Source organism: Salmo salar, chromosome ssa02 (genome assembly GCF_905237065.1).
Source record: "Salmo salar chromosome ssa02, Ssal_v3.1, whole genome shotgun sequence".
Classification (NCBI taxonomy): domain Eukaryota; kingdom Metazoa; phylum Chordata; class Actinopteri; order Salmoniformes; family Salmonidae; genus Salmo; species Salmo salar.
In genome coordinates, this window is record NC_059443.1 from 14242942 (window position 1) to 14267525 (window position 24584).

The following is a 24584-nucleotide window of genomic DNA, read 5'->3' on the forward strand; positions in this document are numbered from 1 at the left end:
TATACACAGCCAGCATCTTCCATTTAGTGGAGATTAACTCATTTAAATTAGACTGTGATTAGAGACACACTGGGGCTGAGAAGGACACCAGGGGACTTTAAAACATCTCTTGGACTTAACCACAAACACACCACACACACCTCTGCTCTCTCTCTCCTTTCTTATCTCCCCATCTCGTGTGTGTGTGTGTGTGTGTGTGTGTGTGTGTGTGTGTGTGTGTGTGTGTGTGTGTGTGTGTGTGTGTGTGTGTGTGTGTGTGTGTGTGTGTGTGTGTGTGTGTGTGTGTTTAATGTGCGTTGTATGTGCGTGTGTGAGTGAGAGTGTTTGTGTGTGTGTGTGTGTGTGTGTGTGTGTGTGTGTGTGTGTGTGTGTGTGTGTGTGTGTGTGTGTGTGTGTGTGTGTGTGAGCCAGAACCACAAACACAGCAGGAGAGACAGAGATGGGCAGTTGGATGGATCATAGATCCAGGGATTGGAGGGATTGGTTCTCTGTATCTAATGTGTTTCTGTTGTAATTATTCCTCTGGTGGGATTTTCCCCTTGAAGCATAGCTATGTGTATAATCACTGTTCTGAGACCAGTTGATGCCATGGTTAATTAGAGGATATACGATAATGTAATGCATTCATAATAAAATAACGAGCACAAATTAAACATTTTCTGTAGCGTTGCAACCTTACCTTGTCGTCAAGTTTCCTGGCACTGAAAGAAAGTTCCACATAATCATCATTCCCTGTCAGCTCCTCGGCGGTGACCTGCAGGTACATAACACACACCTGGTTCTAATATTGGTTCTAATATTCACACACACCTGGTTCTAATATTCACACACACCTGGTTCTAATATTCACACACACCTGGTTCTAATATTCACACACACCTGGTTCTAACATTCACACACACCTGGTTCTAATATTCACACACACCTTGTTCTAATATTCACACACACGCCTGGTTCTAATATTCACACACACCTGGTTCTAATATTCACACACACCTGGTTCTAATATTCACACACACCTGGTTCTAATATTCACACACACCTGGTTCTAACATTCACACACACCTTGTTCTAATATTCACACACACCTTGTTCTAATATTCACACACACCTGGTTCTAATATTCACACACACCTTGTTCTAATATTCACACACGCCTGGTTCTAATATTCACACACACCTGGTTCTAATATTCACACACACCTGGTTCTAATATTCACACACACCTGGTTCTAACATTCACACACTCCCTGGTTCTAATATTCACACACACCTTGTTCTAATATTCACACACACCTTGTTCTAATATTCACACACACCTGGTTCTAATATTCACACACACCTGGTTCTAATATTCACACACACCTGGTTCTAATATTCACACACACCTGGTTCTAATATTCACACACACCTGGTTCTAATATTCACACACTCCCTGGTTCTAATATTCACACACACCTTGTTGTAATATTCACACACACCTTGTTCTAATATTCACACACACCTGGTTCTAATATTCACACACGCCTGGTTCTAATATTCAAACACACCTGGTTCTAATATTCACACGCACCCTGGTTCTAATATTCACACACCTGGTTCTAACATTCACACACACCTGGTTCTAATATTCACACACACCTGGTTCTAACATTCACACACACCTGGTTCTAATATTCACACACACCTGGTTCTAATATTCACACACACCTGGTTCTAATATTCCCACACACCCTGGTTCTAATATTCACACACACCCTGGTTCTAATATTCACACACACCTGGTTCTAATATTCACACACACGCCTGGTTGTAATATTCACAAACACCCTGGTTCTAATATTCACACACACCTTGTTCTAATATTCACACACACCTGGTTCTAACATTCACACACACCTTGTTGTAATATTCACACACACCCTGGTTCTAATATTCACACACACCTGGTTCTAACATTCACACACACCTTGTTCTAATATTCACACACACACTGGTTCTAATATTCACACACACCTGGTTCTAATATTCACACATGCCTGGTTCTAATATTCACACACACCTGGTTCTAATATTCACACACACCTGGTTCTAATATTCACACACACCTGGTTCTAATATTCACACACACCTTGTTCTAATATTCACACACACACTGGTTCTAATATTCACACACGCCTGGTTCTAATATTCACACATGCCTGGTTCTAATATTCACACACACCTGGTTCTAATATTCACACACACCTGGTTCTAATATTCACACACACCTGGTTATAATATTCACGCACACCCTGGTTCTAATATTCACACGCACCCTGGTTCTAATTATCACACACACCTGGTTTTAATATTCACACACACCTGGTTGTAATATTCACACACACCCTGGTTAAAACCAGAAACCAGAAAAAAGTCTGTTTATGAATGAAATAGTGAACTTGTAATCGTTGTAGTGAAACGCCTGATAGGCATATTGTCTTTCATACTTTGAGTTCATAAATGGCTTGTATTGTTCGGTATCTGCCTCCGGATTCATATTTATTTGTCAACTGTTCAGATATGAAATACTGTGGAACCACTCCTCATCTGGTCTAATATAAGTCCTATTGATACTAGTTTAGTATTGATGTTAGTTTCTTTCTGCTGGGAGCTCGTTTTTCATAATGACCTTGAGATACCTCTCTATTTAGTTCTCTCTTTATATAGTACTATTGTGTGCGTGTGTGTGCGTGCGTGCGTGTGGCCCAATATAATATGATTTACACTATTGAGAATGCCTTGATGCCTTTTTTGAAAGAGGTTATTTTCCATGCATAAGCAAACAGGCAATGTGCTTCAGAAACAAAACAATACGTATGTTCATTTCAAACAGACACATGCATGGATATCTATTTGTTAAGTTCAGATGCTACTCTACACCAAACTCAGAAAGTGTAAAAAAGAACTCCAGTATCTGAATTAAAGTTTGCCTGGTCACTTTTGACTGGAGATTAGGTGGTAGGCTGCCTAAATCAAATCAAATCAAATTGTATTGGTCACATACACCTGATTAGCAGATGTTATTGCGGGTGCAGCGAAATGCTTGTGCTTCTAGCTCCGATAGTGCAGTAATATCTAACAAGTAATATATAACAAATTACACAACATATACCCAATACACACAAATGGAATGAATTAAGACTATATACATATAGACGATGTCAGAGCGGAACGGACTAAGATACAGTAGAATAGTATAGAAAACAGTATATACATATGAGATCAGTAATGCCAGATATGTAAACATTATTAAGGGACTAAGACACTGTAGAATAGTATAGAATACAGTAGATACATATGAGATGAGTAATGCCAGATATTTAAACATTATTAGTGTTCCATTCCTTAAAGTGGCCAGTGATTTCTAGTCTATAACTATATGCAGCAGCCTCTAATGTCCTAGTGATGGCTGTTTAACAGTCTGATGGCCTTGAGACAGAAGCTGTTTTTCAGTCTCTCGGTCCCAGCTTTGATGCACCTGTACTGACCTCGCCTTCTGGATGATAACGGGGTGAACAGGCAGTGGCTCGGGTGGTTGATGTCCTTGATTATCTTTTTGGCCTTCCTGTGACATCGGGTGCCATAGGTGTCCTGGAGGGCGGGTAGTTTGCCCCCGGTAATGCGTTGGGCAGACCGCACCACCCTCTGGAGAGCCTTGCGGTTGCGGGCGGTGCAGTTGCCATACCAATCGTTGATACAGCCCGACTGGATGCTTTCAATTGTGCATCTGTAAAAGTTTGTGAGGGTTTTAGGTGACAAGACACATTTCTTTAGCCTCCTCGGGTTGAAGAGGCTCTGTTGCGCCTTCTTCACCACACTGTCTGTGTGAGTGGTCCATTTCAGTTTGTCAATGATGTGTACGCCAAGGAATTGAAGCTTTCCACATTCTCCACTGCGGTCCCGTCGATGTAGATAGGGGGGTGCACCCTCTGCTGTTTCCTGAAGTCCATGATCATCTCCTTTGTTTTGTTGACTTTGAGTGTGAGGTTGTTTTCCAGGCACCACACTCCCATAGTCCACACCTCCTCCTTGTAGGCTGTCTAGTCACCGTTGGTAATTAAGCCTACTAGTGTTGTGTTGTCTACAAACTTGATGATTGAGTTGGATGCGTGCTTGACCACGCAGTCATGGGTGAACAGGGAGTACAGGAGGGGACTGAGCACGCACTCACCCTTGTTGAGGATCAGCGGAGTGGAGGTGATGTCTCCTACCTTCACCACCTGGGGGCGGCCTGTCAGGAGGTCCAGGACCCAGTTGCACAGGACGGGTTTCAGACCCAGGGCCTCAAGCTTAATGACGAGCTTGGAGAGTACTATGGTGTTGAATGCTGAGCTGTAGTCAATAAACATAATTCTTACATAGGTATTCCTCTTGTCCAGATTGGATAGGGCAGTGTGCAGAGTGATGGCGTTTGCATCATCTGTGGATCTATTGGGGCGGTAAGCAAATTGAAGTGGCTCTAGGGTGGTAGGTAGGTAAGGTAGAGGTGATATGATCCTTGACTAGTCTCTCAAAGCACTTCGTGATGACAGAGGTGAGTGTTATGGGGCGATAGTCATTAAGTTCAGTTACCTTTGCTGTGCTTTAGACAGACAGACAGACAGACAGACAGACAGACAGACAGACAGACAGACAGACAGACAGACAGACAGACAGACAGACAGACAGACAGACAGACAGACAGACAGACAGACAGACAGACAGACAGACAGACAGACAGACAGACAGACAGACAGACAGACAGACAGACAGAGAAAGCTAGAGAGAGAGGGAGAGAGAGAATGCTAGAGAGAGAGAGGGAGCTAAGTGACAGAGAGGGGCCTTACCATGATGAAGGACTTGCTCACTGTGCTGCCCTGTTTGAGCAGTGGTTTGGTGAGCTTCCTCTGGGACACAATCTGTTTGGAGAGAGATAAGAGGTGAGACTCCCCTGACTCGATGCCTCACATCAACAACACAGCAACTCAGGAGAACCAGAGGGGAAAACTGGGACGAGGGAATCACCGGCACAGTAAAAAATAAAGAAATAAAAAAATGAAGAGTTTTACACAAATGTCTGAAGTAAGAGAGGGTGTGGTTGTATAGGGTGAGGTTGGGGAGTTCTGAAGATAAGTTTTGCCATAAACACATGCTGGAAAGATGCCATAAAATAATTGGATGCTGTGAGGCTTTCCACATTATGCAAGTAAGATGCAATATGAGAGTCTTTGTAAAGGTTCAAAGCACTCTCAGTAAATAGTCAATGCTGGAACGGTTGCATGGTACAGTAGGCCTATTGGATGATTTTGAGAATAAAATATGAAGTAAAACTGTAAAAATACAGTAAAACCCCTTGGTGAATCCTATTCACAATATAAGGTGTTTCTAAATTATGCCTCTTATTTGCATTGAGATGTACCCACAGTCCCACCGTCTCCTTGTAGACACAACAGAGTGGAACAAAATGAACAGCTCATCCATATGAAGATCTCCCAGGAGTTAGAGGGAAAAGACAGAGAGAGAGAGAAGGGGGAGAGAGGGAGACAGAGAGTGATACTTTGAAACTTGGATCAAACTCACACTAAATATTGGAATTCATAACACATGAAATGAGTTTCTGGAGAATTCCTCAGTACAACTAGATGAAGATAGCAGGGCCTATGAACCATGTGTCAGCAGTGGTGGGGAAGAATCATTTGCTGTTGGCATAGACACACAATAATACCAGAGAAAGGCTCAGAAGGCTCAAACATTCCAGGCCCGCTGGCGTACCGGACGCCAACTGTTTCAGCCGACAGCTGCATGTAGCAAAACACTCTTAATGAAAGTCTGGGGGATTATTTCATTACGTGCCTTTTCATTATTTGCACGCGGCATGTCATTTTACTGGAGGCTGACTGTATGCAAACATTACAGAGAGAGAGAGCTCCCTTTTGCAGGTGAAAAGGGTTGATATAAAAACACGCTACACTGCCCGACCAACTGCCACTAAACCAGTTAACTCGCTTGTTTTTTACGTTACAGGAAATGACCCGTGCAGAGAGGGAGGGTGAGAGGGAGGTGTTGTCTTTCTTGAGTAAACAGTCTCACTGGGTCTACTAAAAAGCCTCTGCTAACTACTTTTAATGGTCTCTAAGTTCTGCTCGGTCCAGCATTAGCACGTAGCACTTAGCATTGTGTCAGAGATAGCGTGTCGGAGTTAGTGTGGCGTTGCCGTGAGAACACACCTGTCCCAGTGTGCACTCCATGGCCCCCAGAAAGTCAGCCTCCTTGATGCCGTTGTGATTGCTGCTGATGTCATAGAGCTCGTAACGTAGCCGCTGTACCTCCTCAAAGTAGAAGTCCACGGTGAAGACTTTAGAAAAGGTGGGGCTTATAGAGCTACGGATAACCTCTGTCCTGTCAACCTGCAGAGAGAGAGAGAGAGAGAGAGAGAGAGAGAATGAGAGAGAGAGAGAGAGAGAGAGAGAGAGAGAGAGAGAATGAGTGTGTGCCCAGTGGGTTTATTCCATTGGAGGCTCCTCACAGGAGGAAGGGGAAGACCATCATCCTCATTGAATTTCAGAAATAAATAAAATAGTGAAAAATCTAAAAGGTTATCACTTTAAGATAAAACTAAACTAAATATATTCACGTCACCAAATAATTGATTAAAATACACTGTTTTGCAATGAAGGTCTACAGTAGCCACAACAGCACTCTGTAGGGTAGCACCATGGTGTAGACCGAGGACAGCTAGCTTCCGTCCTCCTTTGTATACATTGACTCCAATACAAAACCTAGGAGGCTCCTGGTTCTCACCCCCTTCTATAGAGTTATACAGTTTTAATGACAATTTCCGGAGAATGTCCTCTAACCTATTAGAGCTCTTGCAGCATTAACTTCTCACCCTCCCTCTCTAAAATCCAAGATGGCGTAGCAGTGGGATGTCTGTTTTGATTGTCTTGTCCTGTCATTTGTATATATCGTTTTTATTTTCGTATATATTTTTAACATTTTCAATCTCATTTTCCATCTACGGACTGAACATACTCTCCTGCAACCCGCCTCACCCAATGTGGTATGGATCTGCTATTTTTTACACTTTAGAACAGGAACCCCTTCAGGAGCTAGCCAGCTAACTAGCTACTAGCTAGCAGTCAGTTAGCCACTGCTAGCGGTCATCACCGTTAACTCGGACTGCCAGCCTCAATCCGGTCAACTCCTGCCAGCCTGCACAGCGCGATATCTACCCAGAGCATATCGGACTGCTTTTCCCTACCACATCTCCGGATTCCTACCTCAAGCTCCGAACCTTTACTCCGGATCATCTCAGCTAGCAAGCTGCCATCCGAGGGGCTACTCCTGGCTAACATCTTTGTCCCGAAGCAAGCACCAGTTAGCCTGGAGCTAGCCTCGAACCTTGCCCATCTCCCGGCTAGCCAAAGAGATCCTCTACATCACAAGAGGGGGCTGCAGGGCCTGGGTTAATCAATTCCTGGCTTCAATTACCTCTTTTGCCAATTGGCCTGGACCGTTTGCTGCCGACATGGAACCCCGCCAATCCATCACGACTGGTCTACCTACGTAACCGAGGGGGTTTCAACAGGCTCTCACGTTGTGACGTCCCCCTGAGGCCCATCTGCTAGCCTGCTGCTATCCCTGGCATGCTAGCTGTCTGAATCGCCGTGCCTCCAGCTTGCCTAGCTACTCACTGGACCCTATGATCACTTGGCTACACATGCCTCTCCCTAATGTCAATATGCCATGTCTATTGATGTTTTGGTGAGTATTTTTTGTCTTATTTCACTGTAGAGCCTCCAGCCCTGCTCAATATGCCTTAGCTAGCCCTTATGTTCCATCCCCACACATGCGGAGACCGCAAATGGCTTAAATGGTGCCTCTAGAGACAAAACCTCTCTCATCATCACTCAATTCCAAGGCTTACCTCCACTGTACTCACATCCTACTCTGTACATCATGCCTTGAATATATTCTTCTGCGCCCAGAAACCTGCTCCTTTTACTCGCTATTCCGAACGCACTAGACGACAAGTTCTTTTAGCCTTTAGCCGTATTCTTATCCTACTCCTTCTCTGTTCCTCTGGTGATGTAGAGGTTAACCCAGGCCCTGCAGCCCCCAGCATCACACCCATTCCCCAGGCGCTCTCATTTGTTGACTTATGTAACCGTAAAAGCATTGGTTTCACGCATGTTAATGTTAGAAGCCTCCTCCCTAAGTTTGTTTTACTCACTGCTTTAGCACACTCCTCCAACCCGGATGTCCTAGCCATGTCTGAATCCTGGCTTTGGAAGGCCCCCAAAAATCCTGACATTTCCATCCCAAACTATAATATTTCCCGACAAGATAGAAATGCCAAAGGGGCAGAGTTGCAATCTACTGCAGAGATAGCCTACAGAGTTCTGTCATACTATCCAGGTCTGTGCCCAAACAATTTGAGCTTCTACTTTTAAAAATCCACATTTCCAGAAACAAGTCTCTCATCGTTGCCGCTTGTTATAGACCCCCCTCAGCCCCCAGCTGTGCCCTGGACACCATATGTGATTTGATCGCCCCCCATCTATCTTCAGAGTTTGTACTGTTAGGTGACCTAAACTGAGACATGCTGAACACCCCGGCCGTCCTACAATCTAAGCTAGATGCCCTCAATCTCACACAAATTATTAAGGAACCTACCAGGTACAACCCTAAATCCGTAAACATGGGCACCCTCTTAGATATCATCCTAACCAACCTACCCTCCAAATACACCTCTGCTGTCTTCAACCAGGATCTCAGCAATCACTGCCTCATTGCCTGCATGCGTAATTGGTCCTCGGTCAAACAACCACCCCTCATCACTATCAAACACTCCCTAAAACACTTCTGCGAGAAGGCCTTTCTAATCAACCTGGCCCGGGTATTGGATATTGACCTCATCCCCTCAGTAGAGGATGCCTGGTTGCTCTTCAAAAGTGCGTTCCTCTACATCTTAAATAAGCATGCCCCATTCAAATAATGTAGAACTAAGAACAGATATACAGTGGGGCAAAAAAGTATTTAGTCAGCCACCAATTGTGCAAGTTCTCCCACTTAAAAAGATGAGAGAGGCCTGTCACTTCCATCATAGCTACACGTCAACTATGACAGACAAAATGAGAAAAAAAATCCAGAAAATCACATTGTAGGATTTTTTATGAATTTATTTGCAAATTACGGTGGAAAATAAGTATTTGGTCACCTACAAACAAGCAAGATTTCTGGCTCTCACAGACCTGTAACTTCTTCTTTAGGAGGCTCCTCTGTCCTCCACTTGTTACCTGTATTAATGGCACCTGTTTGAACTTGTTATCAGTATAAAAGACACCTGTCCACAACCTCAAACAGTCACACTCCAAACTCCACTATGGCCAAGACCAAAGAGCTGTCAAAGGACACCAGAAACAAAATTGTAGACCTGCACCAGGCTGGGAAGACTGAATCTGCAATAGGTAAGCAGCTTGGTTTGAAGAAATCAACTGTGGGAGAAATTATTAGGAAATGGAAGACATACAAGACCACTGATAATCTCCCTCGATCTGGGGCTCCATGCAAGATCTCACCCCGTGGGGTCAAAATGATCACAAGAACAGTGAGCAAAAATCCCAGAGCCACACGGGGGGAACTAATGAATGACCTGCAGAGAGCTGGGACCAAAGTAACAAAGCATACCATCAGTAACACACTACGCCGCCAGGGACTCAAATCCTGCAGTGCCAGACGTGTCCCCCTGGTTAAGCCAGTACATGTCCAGGCCCGTCTGAAGTTTGCTAGAGAGCATTTGGAAGATCCAGAAGAGGATTGGGAGAATGTCATATGGTCAGATGAAACCAAAATAGAACTTTTTGGTAAAAACTCAACTCGTCGTGTTTGGAGGACAAAGAATGCTGAGTTGCATCCAAAGAACACCATACCTACTGTGAAGCATGGGGGTGGAAACATCATGCTTTGGGGCTGTTTTTCTGCAAAGGGACCAGGACGACTGATCCGTGTAAAGAAAAGAATGAATGGGGCCATGTATCATGAGATTTTGAGTGAAAACCTCCTTCCATCAGCAAGGGCATTGAAGATGAAACGTGGCTGGGTCTTTCAGCATGACAATGATCCCAAACACACCGCCCCCGGGCAACGAAGGAGTGGCGTCGTAAGAAGCATTTCAAGGTCCTGGAGTGGCCTAGCCAGTCTCCAGATCTCAACCCCATAGAAACTCTTTGGAGGGAGTTGAAAGTCCGTGTTGCCCAGCGACAGCCCCAAAACATCACTGCTCTAGAGGAGATCTGCATGGAGGAATGGGCCAAAATACCAGCAACAGTGTGTGAAAACCTTGTGAAGACTTACAGAAAACGTTTGACCTGTGTCATTGCCAACAAAGGGTATATAACAAAGTATTGAGATAAACTTTTGTTATTGACCAAATACTTATTTTCCACCATCATTTGCAAATAAATTCATTAAAAATCCTACAATGTGATTTTCTGGATTTTTTTCTCATCTTTTTAAGTGGGAGAACTTGCACATATGGTGGCTGACTAAATACTTTTTTGCCCCACTGTAGCCCTTGGTTCACCCTAGACTTGACTGCCCTTGACCAGCACAAAAACATCCTGTGTCATTCTGCATTAGCATCGAATAGCCCCTGCGATATGCAACTTTTCAGGCTAGTCAGTAACCAATATACAGTGAGGGAAAAAAGTATTTGATCCCATGCTGATTTTGTACGTTTGCCCACTGACAAAGAAAGGATCAGTCTATAATATTATTGGTAGGTTTATTTGAACAGTGAGAGACAGAATAACAACAAAAAAATCCAGAAAAACGCATGTCAAAAATGTTATAAATTGATTTGCATTTTAATGAGGGAAATAAGTATTTGACCCCCTCTCAATCTGAAAGATTTCTGGCTCCCAGGTGTCTTTTATACAGGTAACGAGCTGAGATTATGAGCACACTCTTAAAGGGAGATCAGATTCCAAACTCTCCACCATGGCCAAGACCAAAGAGCTCTCCAAGGATGTCAGGGACAAGATTGTAGACCTACACAAGGCTGGAATGGGCTACAAGACCATCGCCAAGCAGCTTGGTGAGAAGGTGACAACAGTTGGTGCGATTATTCGCAAATGGAAGAAACACAAAAGAACTGTCAATCTCCCTTGGCCTGGGGTTCCATGCAAGATCTCACCTCGTGGAGTTGCAATGATCATGAGAACGGTGAGGAATCAGCCCAGAACTACACGGGAGGATCTTGTCAATGATCTAAAGGCAGCTGGGACCACAGTCACCAAGAAAACAATTGGTAACACACTACGCCGTGAAGGACTGAAATCCTGCAGCGCTCGCAAGGTCTCCCTGCTCAAGAAAGCCCATATACATGCCCGTCTGAAGTTTGCCTATGAACATCTAAATGATTCAGAGGACAACTGGGTGAAAGTGTTGTGGTCAGATGAGACCAAAATTGAGCTCTTTGGCATCAAATCAACTCACCGTGTTTGGAGGAGGAGGAATGCTGCCTATGACTCCAAGAACACCATCCCCACCGTCAAACATGGAGGTGGAAACATTATGCTTTGGGGGTGTTTTTCTGCTAAGGGGACAGGACAACTTCACCGCATCAAAGGGACGATGGACGGGGCCATGTACCGTCAAATCTTGGGTGAGAACCTCCTTCCCTCAGCCAGGGGATTGAAAATGGGTCGGTCGTGGATGGGTATTCCAGCATGACAATGACCCAAAACACACGGCCAAGGCAACAAAGGAGTGGCTCAAGAAGAAGCACATTAACGTCCTGGAGTGGCCTAGCCAGTCTCCAGACCTTAATCCCATAGAAAATCTGTGGAGGGAGCTGAAGGTTCGAGTTGCCAAACGTCAGCCTCGAAACCTTAATGGAGAAGATCTGCAAAGAGGAGTGGGACAAAGTCCCTCCTGAGATGTGTGCAAACCTGGTGGCCAACTACAAGAAACGTCTGACCTCAGTGATTGCCAACAATGGTCTTGCCACCAAGTACTAAGTAATGTTTTGCAGAGGGGTCAAATACTTATTTCCCTCATTAAAATGCAAATCAATTTATAACATTTTTTACATGCGTTTTTCAGGGTTTCTTTGTTGTTATTCTGTCTCTCACTGTTCAAATAAACCTACCATTAAAATGATAGACTGATAATTTCTTTGTCAGTGGTCAAACATACAAAATCAGCAGGGGATCAAATACTTTTTTCCCTCACTGTACTCAGTCAGTTAGGAAAGCTAAGGCAAGCTTTTTCAAACAGAAATTTGCTTCCTGTAGCACTAATTCCAAAACGTTTTGGGACACTGTAAAGTCCATGGAGAATAAGAGCACCTTCTCCCAGCTGCCCACTACTCTGAGGCTAGGAAACACTGTCACCACCGATAAAACGATAATTGATCATTTCAATAAGCATTTTTCCACGGCTGGCCATGCTTTCCACCTGGCTACCCCTACCCCGGCCAACATCGCAGCACCCCCTGCAGCAACTTGTCCACAACCCCCCCCCACTTCTCATTTACCAAAATCCAGACAGCTGATGTTCTGAAAGAACTGCAAAATCTGGATCCCTACAAATCAGCTGGGCTAGACAATCTGGACCCTCTCTTTCTAAAATAATCCGCCGCCGAAATTGTTGCAACCACTATTACTAGCCTGTTCATCCTCTCTTTTGCATCCTCTGAGATCCCCAAAGATTGGAAAGCTGCCCTCCCTTCTTCAAAGGGGGAGACACTCTAGACCCAAACTGTTATAGACCTATATCCATCCTGCCCTGCCTTTCTAAAATCTTCGAAAGTCAAGTTAATAAACAGATCACCGACCATTTCGAATCCCACCGTACCTTCTCCAACATGCAATCTGGTTTCCGAGCTGGTCATGGGATGCACCTCAGCCACGCTCAAGGTCCTAAACGATATCATAACCGCCATCGATAAAAGACAGTACTGTGCAGCCTTCTTCATTGACCTGGCCAAGGCTTTCGACTCTGTCAATCACCGCATTCGTATCGGCAGACTCAATAGCCTTGGTTTCTCAAATGACTGCCACGCCTGGTTCACTAACTACTTCTCAGATAGAGTTCAGTGTGTCAAATCGGAGGGCCTGTTGTACGGACCTCTGGCAGTCTCTATGGGGGTACCACAGGGTTCAATTCTTGGGCTGACTCTTTTCTCTCTATATATCAATGATGTCGCTCTTGCTGTTGGTGATTCTTTGATCCACCTCTACGCAGACAACACCATTCTGTATACATCTGGCCCTTCTTTGGACACTGTGCTAACAAACCTCCAAACGAGCTTCAATGCCATACAACTCTCCTTTCGTGGCCTCCAACTGCTTTTAAATGCTAGTAAAACTAAGTGCATGCTCTTCAATCAACCAGCATCACTACTCTGAACGGTTCTGACCTAGAATATGTGGACAACTACAAATACCTAGGTGTCTGGTTAGACTGTAAACTCTCCTTCCAGACTCACATTAATCCAATCCAAAATTAAATCTAGAATCAGCTTTCTTTTTCGCAAACAAAGCCTCCTTCACTCATGCTGCCAAACATACCCTCTTAAAACTGACTGTCCTACCGATCCTTGACTTCGGCGATGTCATTTACAAAATAGCCCCCAACACTCTACTCAGAAATCTGGATGTAGTCTATCACAGTGCCATCCGTTTTATCACCAAAGCACCTGTACGCTCTCGTTGGTTGGCCCTCGCTTCATACCCGTCGCCAAACCCACTGGCTCCAGGTCATCTATAAGTCTTTGCTAGGTAAAGCCCCGCCTTATCTCAGCTCACTGGTCACCATAGCAGCACCCACCCATAGCACGCGCTCCAGCAGGTATATTGCACTGGTCATCCCCAAAGCCAACACTTCCTTTGGCCACCTTTCCATCCAGTTCTCTGCTGCCAATGACTGGAACGAATTGCAAAAATCTCTGAAGCTGGAGTCTTATATCTCCCTCTCTAACTTTAAGCATCAGCTGTCTGAGCAGCTTACCGATCACTGCACCTTTACACAGCCAATCTGTAAATAGTACACCCGACTACCTCATCCCCATTTTATTACTTACACTCTTGCTTTTGTTTACCCCAGTATCTCTACTTGCACATCACCATCTGCACATCTATCACTCCAGTATTAATGCTAAATTGTAATTTTTTTCGCCTCTAGGGCCTATTTATTTCCTACCTCCCTACTCTTCTACATTTGCACACACTGTTCATATATTTTTCTATTTTTATTTTCTTTTGTGTTATTAACTGTATGTTTGTTTATGTGTAGATCTGTGTTGTTGTTTTTGTCACACTGCTTTGCTTTATCTTGGCCAGGTCGCAGTTGTAAATGAGAACTTGTTCTCAACTGGCCTACCTGGTTAAATAAAGGTGAAATAAAATAAAAATAAATAAATAAACTGACATGTTGTCCACCCAATCAAAGGATCAGAGAATGAATCTAGTTCTGAAAGCATAAGCTAAAGCTAGCTAGCACTGCAGTGCATAAAATGTGTTCATTAGTTGACTTAAAGAGAAAGACAATAGTTGAACAGTTACGAATAAATGTATTTCTTCAAAAATGAAGGAGAAGCAAGAGAGAGAGAGAGCAAGAAAGAGAGAGAGAGAGTAAACTATATTTCGTATTTCTTTTAACGTTCACTTTCACTTACTTAGCTAACAAATGCAGCTGGCTAGTTTAACCTACTCAAACACCCGGCTCAAACAGAGAGGGATGCTATGTTACCTAGCTGGCTATGGTTTTCCAATACTGGAACTCTTCCAAGTCAAGGTAAGCTTTTAGTTTAATGAATTTATTTCCACCGGGGCTCGCCGGTGTAACTGCTAAACTGTTTGCTAACTGTACACTGTACAGCATGATTGCAGCAGGTTTACTAATGCATTCATTTTCTACTAGCTATGTTGACTTGACATTTGCTAAATTGGTGATAACGATGTAGGCTGTGTGTAGCGGTTATAATATGAAGGTTTAGTTTGGAATGGTTTTTTCGCCTAGTCACAGACAGCTCATGTGTTGTGCACTGAAGTCCACAAGCAAAGGGAAAATGTAAGAGAAGGAGAGAGCGTAGATGTGAGAAGGAATTATCCAGCGATCAAAATGACTGTTCCTAGGCCGTCATTGAAAATAAGAATTTGTTCCTAACTGACCTGCCTAGCTAAATAAAGGTAGAATAAATAAATATGGCTGCTATGGAAGTGAAATGTGTTTGTGTCCGATCAGTGCTATATTAATTCTGTTGAAAAAAACGGAAGCAAATGGAACAAAATGGGGATAAACATACTTGAATCTGTCCAAAAGAAACTCTTGTTTGCAACTGTTGGACTAATTACAACCCCCTAGATCAGCTAGATGAACTCAAGAGTGTGCAAGGAGGTATTTAATGTGTCTCTGTCTGTCATCCAATTATTCAAATTTCTTGCGACCTTTGCACCTACATTGAAAACTTCAATTCATAGGCTAGGTTGTAGCAACCTCATGATGGGTATGGGGATAATTAGAGTATCATGCAGTAGCCTAAACCTATCGCTGTTACATTGAGCTACATGAATGGAATATGAATGACAGGCGGCAGGTAGCCTAGTGGTTAGAGCGTTGGACTAGTAACCGAAAGGTTGCAAGATCAAATCCCCGAGCTGACAAAGTAAAAAATCTGTCATTTTACCCCTGAACAAGGCAGTTAACTCACTGTTCCTAGGCTGTCATTGAAAATAAGAATTTGTTCTTAACTGACTTGCATAGTTAAAATAAAATCCAATATGCTACAATAGAAATAAGGCCATGCTCATAAAAAAATATTTTGTCCTCCCTCATCTTAAATGGCACCGACCGCCACTGGTATATTCTGATAGTTTGTCTGAGGGGGGAGGGACACAATGTATTACAATGCAGAAATATTGATATTTCAATGTTGCATTTGTTTTGGTTCAGCAATTTAGCTTCAGGCAGGCTTTAATTGGCTGCTGGGAGGTCTTTCTTGGCAGTGCCATCTGGCTGTTAAGTAGAAGTATTGAGATCTAGTGCCAGACTAACACACCTAACAGGCAGTAAGACAGAGAACAATAGAAGAACCTAACAGGCAGTAAGACAGAGAACAATAGAAGGACCTAACAGGCAGTAAGACAGAGAACAATAGAAGGACCTAACAGGCAGTAAGACAGAGAACAATAGAAGGACCTAACAGGCAGTAAGACAGACAACAATAGAAGGACCTAACAGGCAGTAAGACAGAGAACAATAGAATCCTAACAGGCAGTAAGACAGTAAGACAGAGAACAATAGAAGGACCTAACAGGCAGTAAGACAGACAACAATAGAAGGATCTAACAGGCAGTAAGACAGACAACAATAGAAGGATCTATAGTAGAAAAACAGACAGAGAGCAAGCTGTTACTCAGGGAGAAATGCACTTGAATTGAATCTCAACCATATTTGTCTGTTTTGTGAAACCCCCAGACAAGGAATCCCTCTGGTGCTACTCAGTTTACATTGATCTGGGTTCATGTGTCCAAAATGGTAGCTGTGATGGTATCAGTCTGTTTCTGGGTGTCAGACTGAACTTAAATCAGCATTTTACTGGATTCGTGATGGCCATTTAAAAAAAAGTGTCACTCGATTGTGTTGCCCTTTCAGTTTTATATCATAAGGGATCAATGCTGTGTTCATACTATAAATAATATCTGCCAACATTGGGTCCCTTGCTCTGTTTTCAAGCTTCATTGTGTTATGTCTCACATCATGTGGTCCCTGATGGTGGAATACAGCGGCAACACCGTATAGTCATCTGTCATTTATCTGTTTTGTCCTGTGCCATTTTCATGGGCCAGCTTGTGTCAGAGTACAGGTAGTCTCTTGTAAGAGCCATGTGTCTCCTATAGAAGGGAATCTAGAGGTCTGACATGTGGCACAAGTCTAGAGTAAAGGCCACCCTCTGTGTTCTATATCCTCCCAACAATAGAAAGGAAATGTTTTTTTGTTGTTGAACATTTAATAAACACATTTTCTAAAGGGCCCACTTTTGCACTCCATCTCTCCCTGAGAGCAGAGTGAGTGAGTGAGTGAGTGAGTGAGTGAGTGAGTGAGTGAGTGAGTGAGTGAGTGAGTGAGTGAGTGAGTGAGTGAGTGAGTGAGTGAGTGAGTGAGTGAGTGAGTGAGTGAGTGACTCTCTCTCTCTCTCTCTCTCTCTCTCTCTCTCTCTCTCTCTCTCTCTCTCTCTCTCTCTCTCTCTCTCTCTCTCTCTCTCTCTCTCTCTCTCTCTCTCTCTCTCTCTCTCTCTCTCTCTCTCTCTCTCTCTCTCTCTCTCTCTCTCTCTCTCTCTCTCTCTCTCTCTCTCTCTCTCTCTCTCTCTCTCTCTCTCTCTCTCTCTCTCTCTCTCTCTCTCTCGTGAAAAGGTTGTGGAAAACATTCTGACTCCACAGTGCCATGATGTACACCTGTTATCAGAACTTCATCCAACATACCGACGGGGAGATCTAGTCTGTTGAGTCTGTTGAACATCTGGTTGATTCTTCCAGATTCTGCTCCAGGTGTTTGGTTAAGTTAATAGTGCTCCGTTTATAAGGCTGTTGCATTCATATTCTCTATGGCTGAGTCACAGAGGAGGGAACAAACCTTGTAGCAACAGGTCCATTATGCAGGTCAGGAAGAAGATACAAGAGAGACCAATAGGACAAAGCCTCTGGGTTGAAAGCCAGAAGATTAATGAAGAAGTATATGAACGTAGCATTAAAAAGATTGCACTTCTATCTTTTTACTTACACCCTCTAGAGCAAAGGAGAGGAGAGGAAAGGAGATTGAACATGATTAGATAACAGAGGAAAATATGGAGAGGAGAGAGGAAGAGAGGAGAGAGGAAGAGAGGAGAGATCAGAGGAGAGATGAGAAGAGAGGAGAGATGAGAAGAGAGGAGAGGAAGAGAGGAGGAGAGATGAGGGATGAGAGAGGAGAGGAGAAGAGAAGAGAAGAGAGGAGAGGAGAGGAGAGGAGAGGAGAGGAGAGGAGAGGAGAGGAGAGGAGAGGAGAGGAGAGGAGAGGAGAGGAGAGGAGAGGAGAGGAGAGGAGAGGAGAGGAGAGGAGAGGATGAAGAGAGGAGGAGTGGAGAGGAGAGAGTAAGAGAGGAGAGGAGAGAGGAAGAGAGGAGAGGAGAGAGGAAGAAAGGAGAGAGGAAGAGTGGAGAGGAGAGAAGAAGAGAGGAGAGGAGAGAGGAAGAGAGGAGAGGAGAGAGGAAGGGAGGATGAGTGGAGAGAAGAAGAGAGGAGAGGAGAGAGGAGAGAGTAGAGATGAGAGGAGGAGAATGAGGAGAGATGAGAGGAGAGATGAGAGGAGACAGGAAAGAGGAGAGGAGAGAGGAGACAGGAAGAGTGGAAAAGTAGAGAGAAGAGAGGAGAGGAAGGAGGAGAGGAAGAAAGGAGAGGAAGAGAGGATGAGAGATGAGAGGAGAGAGATGAGAGGAGAGAGGAGAGAGGAGAGAAAAGAGAGGAGAGATGAGAGATGAGAGAGGAAGAGAGGAAGCGAGATGAGAGATGAGAGGAGAGAGGAGGAGAGATGAGAGATGAGAGGAGAGAGGAGGAGAGATGAGTAATGAAGTGAGGAGAGTAGAGAGGAGGAGAGAGGAGAGGAGGACAGAGGAGAGAGGAAGTGTGGAAGATTGGAGAGAGGAAGAGATGAGAGAGGAGAGGAGAGATGAGAGAGGAGAGAGAGGAGAGGAGAGGAGAGGAGAGGAGAGGAGAGGAGAGGAGAGGAGAGGAGAGGAGAGGAGAGGAGAGGAGAGGAGAGGAGAGGAGAGGAGAGGAGAGGAGAGGAGAGGAGAAGAGACGAGAGGGGAGTGGAGAGAGGAAGAGTGGAGAGTAGAGGAGAGGAGAGAGGAAGAGATGAGCGGAGAGAGGAGAGAGGAAAGACAAAGTGAGGAGAGGGGAGAGGAGAACAGAGGACAGAGGAAGAGTGGAAGAGTGGAGAGAGGAAGGGTGGAGAGAGGAGAGGGGAGAGGAGAACAGAGGACAGAGGAAGAGTGGAAGAGTGGAAGAGTGGAGAGAGGAAGAGTGGAGAGAGGAGAGGAGAGGAGAGGAGAGGAGAGGAGAGGAGAGGAGAGGAGAGGAGAGGAGGGGAGAGGAGAGGAGAGGAGAGGAGAGGAGAGGAGTGGAGAGGAGAGGAGAGAGGAAGAGTGGAGAGAGGAAAGGAGAGAGGAAAGGAGAGAGGAAGGGTGGAGAGGACAGAGGAAGAGAGGAGAGGAGAGATGAGAGAGGAGAGATGAGAGAGGAGAGGAGAGAGGAGAGAGGAGAGAGGAATGAGGAGAGGAAGGGACGAGAGGAGAGATGAGAAAGGAAGAGATGAGAGAGGAAGAGAGGATGAGAGGAAGAGTGTAGAGGAGAGAGGAAGAGAGGAGAGGAGAAAGGAGGAGAAATGAGAGAGGATAGGAGAGAGAGAAAGAGAGGAGAGAGGAGAGAGGAGAGGAGAGAGGAAGAGAGGAAGCGAGGAAGAGAGGACAGAGGAAGAGTGGAAGAGAGGAGGAGAGATGAGATGAGAGAGATGAGAGGAGAAAGGAGAGATGAGAGGGGAAGAGAGGATGAGATGAGGAGAGATGAGAGATGAGAGGAGAGTAGAGATGAGAGAGGAAGTGAGGAGAGAGGAGAGGAGGAGAGGAGGAGAGGAGAGGAGAGGAGAGAGGAAGAGTGGAGAGGAGAGAGGAGAGGGGAGAGAGGAAAGGTGGAGAGAAGGAGAGGAGGGGAGAGGAGAGGAGGAGAGAGGAGAGAGGAAGCGTGTGGAGGAAGAGGAAGAGGAGAGAGGAAGAGAGATGAGAAAGGAGAGAGGAGGAGAGATGAGAAAGGAGAGGAGAGGGGAGAGAGGAAAGGTGGAGAGGAGGAGAGGAGGGGAGAGGAGAGGAGGTGAGAGGAGAGAGGAAGAGAGGAAGAGTGTGGAGGAAGAGGAAGAGGAGAGAGGAAGAGAGGAGAGGAGAGAGGAAGAGAGGATAGGAAGAGAGGAGCAGAGAGGAAGAGAGGAAGAGTGGAGAGGATAGTGAAGCAGACTCTCTAAGATGAAAAGAGGGGGGAGGAGGGGGAGTAGGCTCTCTCAGATGAAAAGAGGGGGGAGAGGAGAGGGGGAGTAGGCTCTCTAAGATGAGGAGAGGAAAGAGAGGAGAGAGGTGGCAGGGTCTCAAAGGTGAAAAAAAGGGAGAGGAGAGGGGAAGTAGGCTCTCTAATATAAGGAGAGGGAAGAGAGGAGAGGATAGGAGAGGGGGGACCAGACTCTCTAATATGAAGAGAGGGAGAGAGGAGAGGAGAGGGGGATCAGGGTCTCTGAGATGAAGAGAGGGAGAGAGGAGAGGGGGAGCAGGGTCTCTGAGATGAAGAGTGGGAGAGAGGAGTGGAGAGGGGGAGTAGGGTCTCTAAGAGGGAGAGAGGAGAGGAGAGGAGAGGAGAGGAGAGGAGAGGAGAGGAGAGGAGAGGAGAGGAGAGGAGAGGAGAGGAGAGGAGAGGAGAGGAGAGGAAAGGAGAGGAGTGGAGAGGAAGAGTGGAGAGGAAGAGTGGAGAGGACAGAGGAAGAGAGGAAGAGTGGAGAGGTCAGAGGAAGAGAGGAGAGGAGAGAGGAGAAGAGATGAGAGAGGAGAGGAGAGATGAGAGAGGAGAGAGGAGGGGAGAGGAAGAGTGGAAACGTGGAGAGAGGAAGAGTCGAAAGAGAAAAAGAGAGGAGAGGAGAGTGGAAGAGAGGAGAAGAGTGATGAGTTGGAGAGGAGAAGAGAGGAAGAGAGGAAGATAGGAGAGGAGAGAGGAAAAGAGGATCAGAAGAGAGTAGGAGAGATGAGAGGAGAAGGGAGAGAGGAGAGTGGAAGAGAGGAAGAGTGTAGAGGAGAGAGTAAGAGAGGAGAGGAGAGAGGAAGAGAAGAAGGGAGGTGAGAGGAGAGAGGAGAGAAGAGAGGAGAGAGGAGAGGAGAGATGAGAGGAAGAGAGAAGAGAGGAAGAGAGAAGAGGAGAGGAGATAAGAGGAGAGAAGAGGTGGAGCAGGGTCTCTAAGATGAAGAGACGGAGAGAGGAGAGGAGAGGAGGAGCAGGGTCTGTAAGATGAGAGGGAGAGAGGAGAGGAGAGGAGAGGAGGGGAGGAGCAGGGCCTCTAATATGAAGAGAGGGAGAGAGGAAAGGAGCAGCTATGGGAAAAGAAAGGAGGGTCTAGTAATTCCACCACAGGTGTTAACACCCAAACATACAGTAGCTCAGACCATTTGCATTTTCTCAGACAAGCCTGTTAAAAGGCTGCTCTCTCAAAAGGGAGAAGAGTGGAGAGGAGAGAGGAAGAGAGGAGAGAGGAGGAGAGAGGAGAGGAGACAGGAGAGGATAGATGAGAGAGGAGAGAGGAGAGGAGAGAGGAGACAGGAAGAGTGGAAAAGTGGAAGAGGGGAGAGAGGAAGAGTGGAGAGAGGAGAGGAGAGGTTGAGAGGAGAGAAGACTAGAGATGAGAGAGGAAGTGAGGAGAGAGGAGAGGGGGAGAGAGGAGAGGAGGAGAGACAAGAGGGGAGTGGAGAGAGGAAGAGTGGAGAGGAGAGGAGAGGAGAGAGGAAGAGATGAGCGGAGAGAGGAGAGAGGAAAGACAAAGTGAGGAGAAGGGAGAGGAGAACAGAGGACAGAGGAAGAGTGGAAGAGTGGAGAGAGGAAGAGTGGAGAGAGGAGAGGAGAGGAGAGGAGAGGAGAGGAGAGGAGAGGGGAGGAGAGGAGAGGAGAGGAGAGGAGAGGAGAGGAGAGGAGAGGAGAGGAGAGGAGAGGAGAGGAGAGGAGAGGAGAGGAGAGGAGAGGAGAGGAGAGGAGAGAGGAAGAGCGGAGAGAGGGAGAGAGGAAAGGAGAGAGGAAGGGTGGAGAGGACAGAGGAAGAGAGGAGAGGAGAGATGAGAGAGGAGAGATGAGAGAGGAGAGGAGAGAGGAGAGAGGAGAGAGGAATGAGGAGAGGAAGGGACGAGAGGAGAGATGAGAAAGGAAGAGATGAGAGAGGAAGAGAGGATGAGAGGAAGAGTGTAGAGGAGAGAGGAAGAGAGGAGAGGAGAAAGGAGGAGAAATGAGAGAGGATAGGAGAGAGAGAAAGAGAGGAGAGAGGAGAGAGGAGAGGAGAGAGGAAGAGAGGAAGCGAGGAAGAGAGGACAGAGATAGAGTGGAAGAGAGGAGGAGAGATGAGATGAGAGAGATGAGAGGAGAAAGGAGAGATGAGAGGGGAAGAGAGGATGAGAGGAGGAGAGATGAGAGATGAGAGGAGAGTAGAGAGGAGAGAGGAAGTGAGGAGAGAGGAGAGGAGGAGAGGAGGAGAGGAGGAGAGGAGAGGAGAGGAGAGAGGAGAGAGGAAGAGTGGAGAGGAGAGGAGGAGAGGAGGAGAGGAGGAGAGGAGAGGAGAGGAGAGAGGAGAGAGGAAGAGTGGAGAGGAGAGAGGAGAGGGGAGAGAGGAAAGGTGGAGAGAAGGAGAGGAGGGGAGAGGAGAGGAGGAGAGAGGAGAGAGGAAGAGAGGAAGAGTGTGGAGGAAGAGGAAGAGGAGAGAGGAAGAGAGATGAGAAAGGAGAGAGGAGGAGAGATGAGAAAGGAGAGGAGAGGGGAGAGAGGAAAGGTGGAGAGGAGGAGAGGAGGGGAGAGGAGAGGAGGTGAGAGGAGAGAGGAAGAGTGTGGAGGAAGAGGAAGAGGAGAGAGGAAGAGAGGAGAGGAGAGAGGAAGAGAGGATAGGAAGAGAGGAGCAGAGAGGAAGAGAGGAAGAGTGGAGAGGATAGTGAAGCAGACTCTCTAAGATGAAAAGAGGGGGAGGAGGGGGAGTAGGCTCTCTCAGATGAAAAGAGGGGGAGAGGAGAGGGGGAGTAGGCTCTCTAAGATGAGGAGAGGAAAGAGAGGAGAGAGGTGGCAGGGTCTCAAAGGTGAAAAAAAGGGAGAGGAGAGGGGAAGTAGGCTCTCTAATATAAGGAGAGGGAAGAGAGGAGAGGATAGGAGAGGGGGACCAGACTCTCTAATATGAAGAGAGGGAGAGAGGAGAGGAGAGGGGGATCAGGGTCTCTGAGATGAAGAGAGGGAGAGAGGAGAGGGGGAGCAGGGTCTCTGAGATGAAGAGAGGGAGAGAGGAGTGGAGAGGGGGAGTAGGGTCTCTAAGAGGGAGAGAGGAGAGGAGAGGAGAGGAGAGGAGAGGAGAGGAGAGGAGAGGAGAGGAGAGGAGAGGAGAGGAGAGGAGAGGAGAGGAGAGGAGAGGAGAGGAGAGGAGAGGAGAGGAGAGGAGAGGAGAGGAGAGGAAAGGAGAGGAGAGGAGTGGAGAGGACAGAGGAAGAGAGGAAGAGTGGAGAGGTCAGAGGAAGAGAGGAGAGGAGAGAGGAGAAGAGATGAGAGAGGAGAGGAGAGATGAGAGAGGAGAGAGGAGGGGAGAGGAAGAGTGGAAACGTGGAGAGAGGAAGAGTGGAAAGAGAAAAAGAGAGGAGAGGAGAGTGGAAGAGAGGAGAAGAGTGATGAGTTGGAGAGGAGAAGAGAGGAAGAGAGGAAGATAGGAGAGGAGAGAGGAAAAGAGGATCAGAAGAGAGTAGGAGAGATGAGAGGAGAAGGGAGAGAGGAGAGTGGAAGAGAGGAAGAGTGTAGAGGAGAGAGTAAGAGAGGAGAGGAGAGAGGAAGAGAAGAAGGGAGGTGAGAGGAGAGAGGAGAGAAGAGAGGAGAGAGGAGAGGAGAGATGAGAGGAAGAGAGAAGAGAGGAAGAGAGAAGAGGAGAGGAGATAAGAGGAGAGAAGAGGTGGAGCAGGGTCTCTAAGATGAAGAGACGGAGAGAGGAGAGGAGAGGAGGAGCAGGGTCTGTAAGATGAGAGGGAGAGAGGAGAGGAGAGGAGAGGAGGGGAGGAGCAGGGCCTCTAATATGAAGAGAGGGAGAGAGGAAAGGAGCAGCTATGGGAAAAGAAAGGAGGGTCTAGTAATTCCACCACAGGTGTTAACACCCAAACATACAGTAGCTCAGACCATTTGCATTTTCTCAGACAAGCCTGTTAAAAGGCTGCTCTCTCAAAAAGGGAGAAGAGTGGAGAGGAGAGAGGAAGAGAGGAGAGAGGAGGAGAGAGGAGAGGAGACAGGAGAGGATAGATGAGAGAGGAGAGAGGAGAGGAGAGAGGAGACAGGAAGAGTGGAAAAGTGGAAGAGGGGAGAGAGGAAGAGTGGAGAGAGGAGAGGAGAGGTTGAGAGGAGAGAAGACTAGAGATGAGAGAGGAAGTGAGGAGAGAGAGGAGAGGGGGAGAGAGGAGAGGAGGAGAGACAAGAGGGGTGGAGAGAGGAAGAGTGGAGAGGAGAGGAGAGGAGAGAGGAAGAGATGAGCGGAGAGAGGAGAGAGGAAAGACAAAGTGAGGAGAGGGGAGAGGAGAACAGAGGACAGAGGAAGAGTGGAAGAGTGGAGAGAGGAAGAGTGGAGAGAGGAGAGGAGAGGAGAGGAGAGGAGAGGAGAGGAGAGGAGAGGAGAGGAGAGGAGAGGAGAGGAGAGGAGAGGAGAGGAGAGGAGAGGAGAGGAGAGGAGAGGAGAGGAGAGGAGAGGAGAGGAGAGGAGAGGAGAGGAGAGGAGAG

General features: G+C 46.4%; 1 protein-coding gene across 2 annotated transcripts in view; it reads right to left on the reverse strand.

Moving 5' to 3' along the window:
* The window catches only part of LOC106574097 (copine-4), a 106937-nt gene that overhangs the window by 45531 nt on the left and 36822 nt on the right, over nucleotides 1-24584 (reverse strand). For both annotated transcript variants that reach the window (XM_045712914.1, XM_045712913.1), the window contains exons 3-5: nucleotides 6249-6428; nucleotides 4869-4940; nucleotides 680-754 (exon numbers count right to left, since the gene is read on the reverse strand). In XM_045712914.1, coding sequence (XP_045568870.1) covers nucleotides 680-754; nucleotides 4869-4940; nucleotides 6249-6428 — 327 coding nt within the window. The remainder of the gene's footprint in view (nucleotides 1-679; nucleotides 755-4868; nucleotides 4941-6248; nucleotides 6429-24584) is intronic.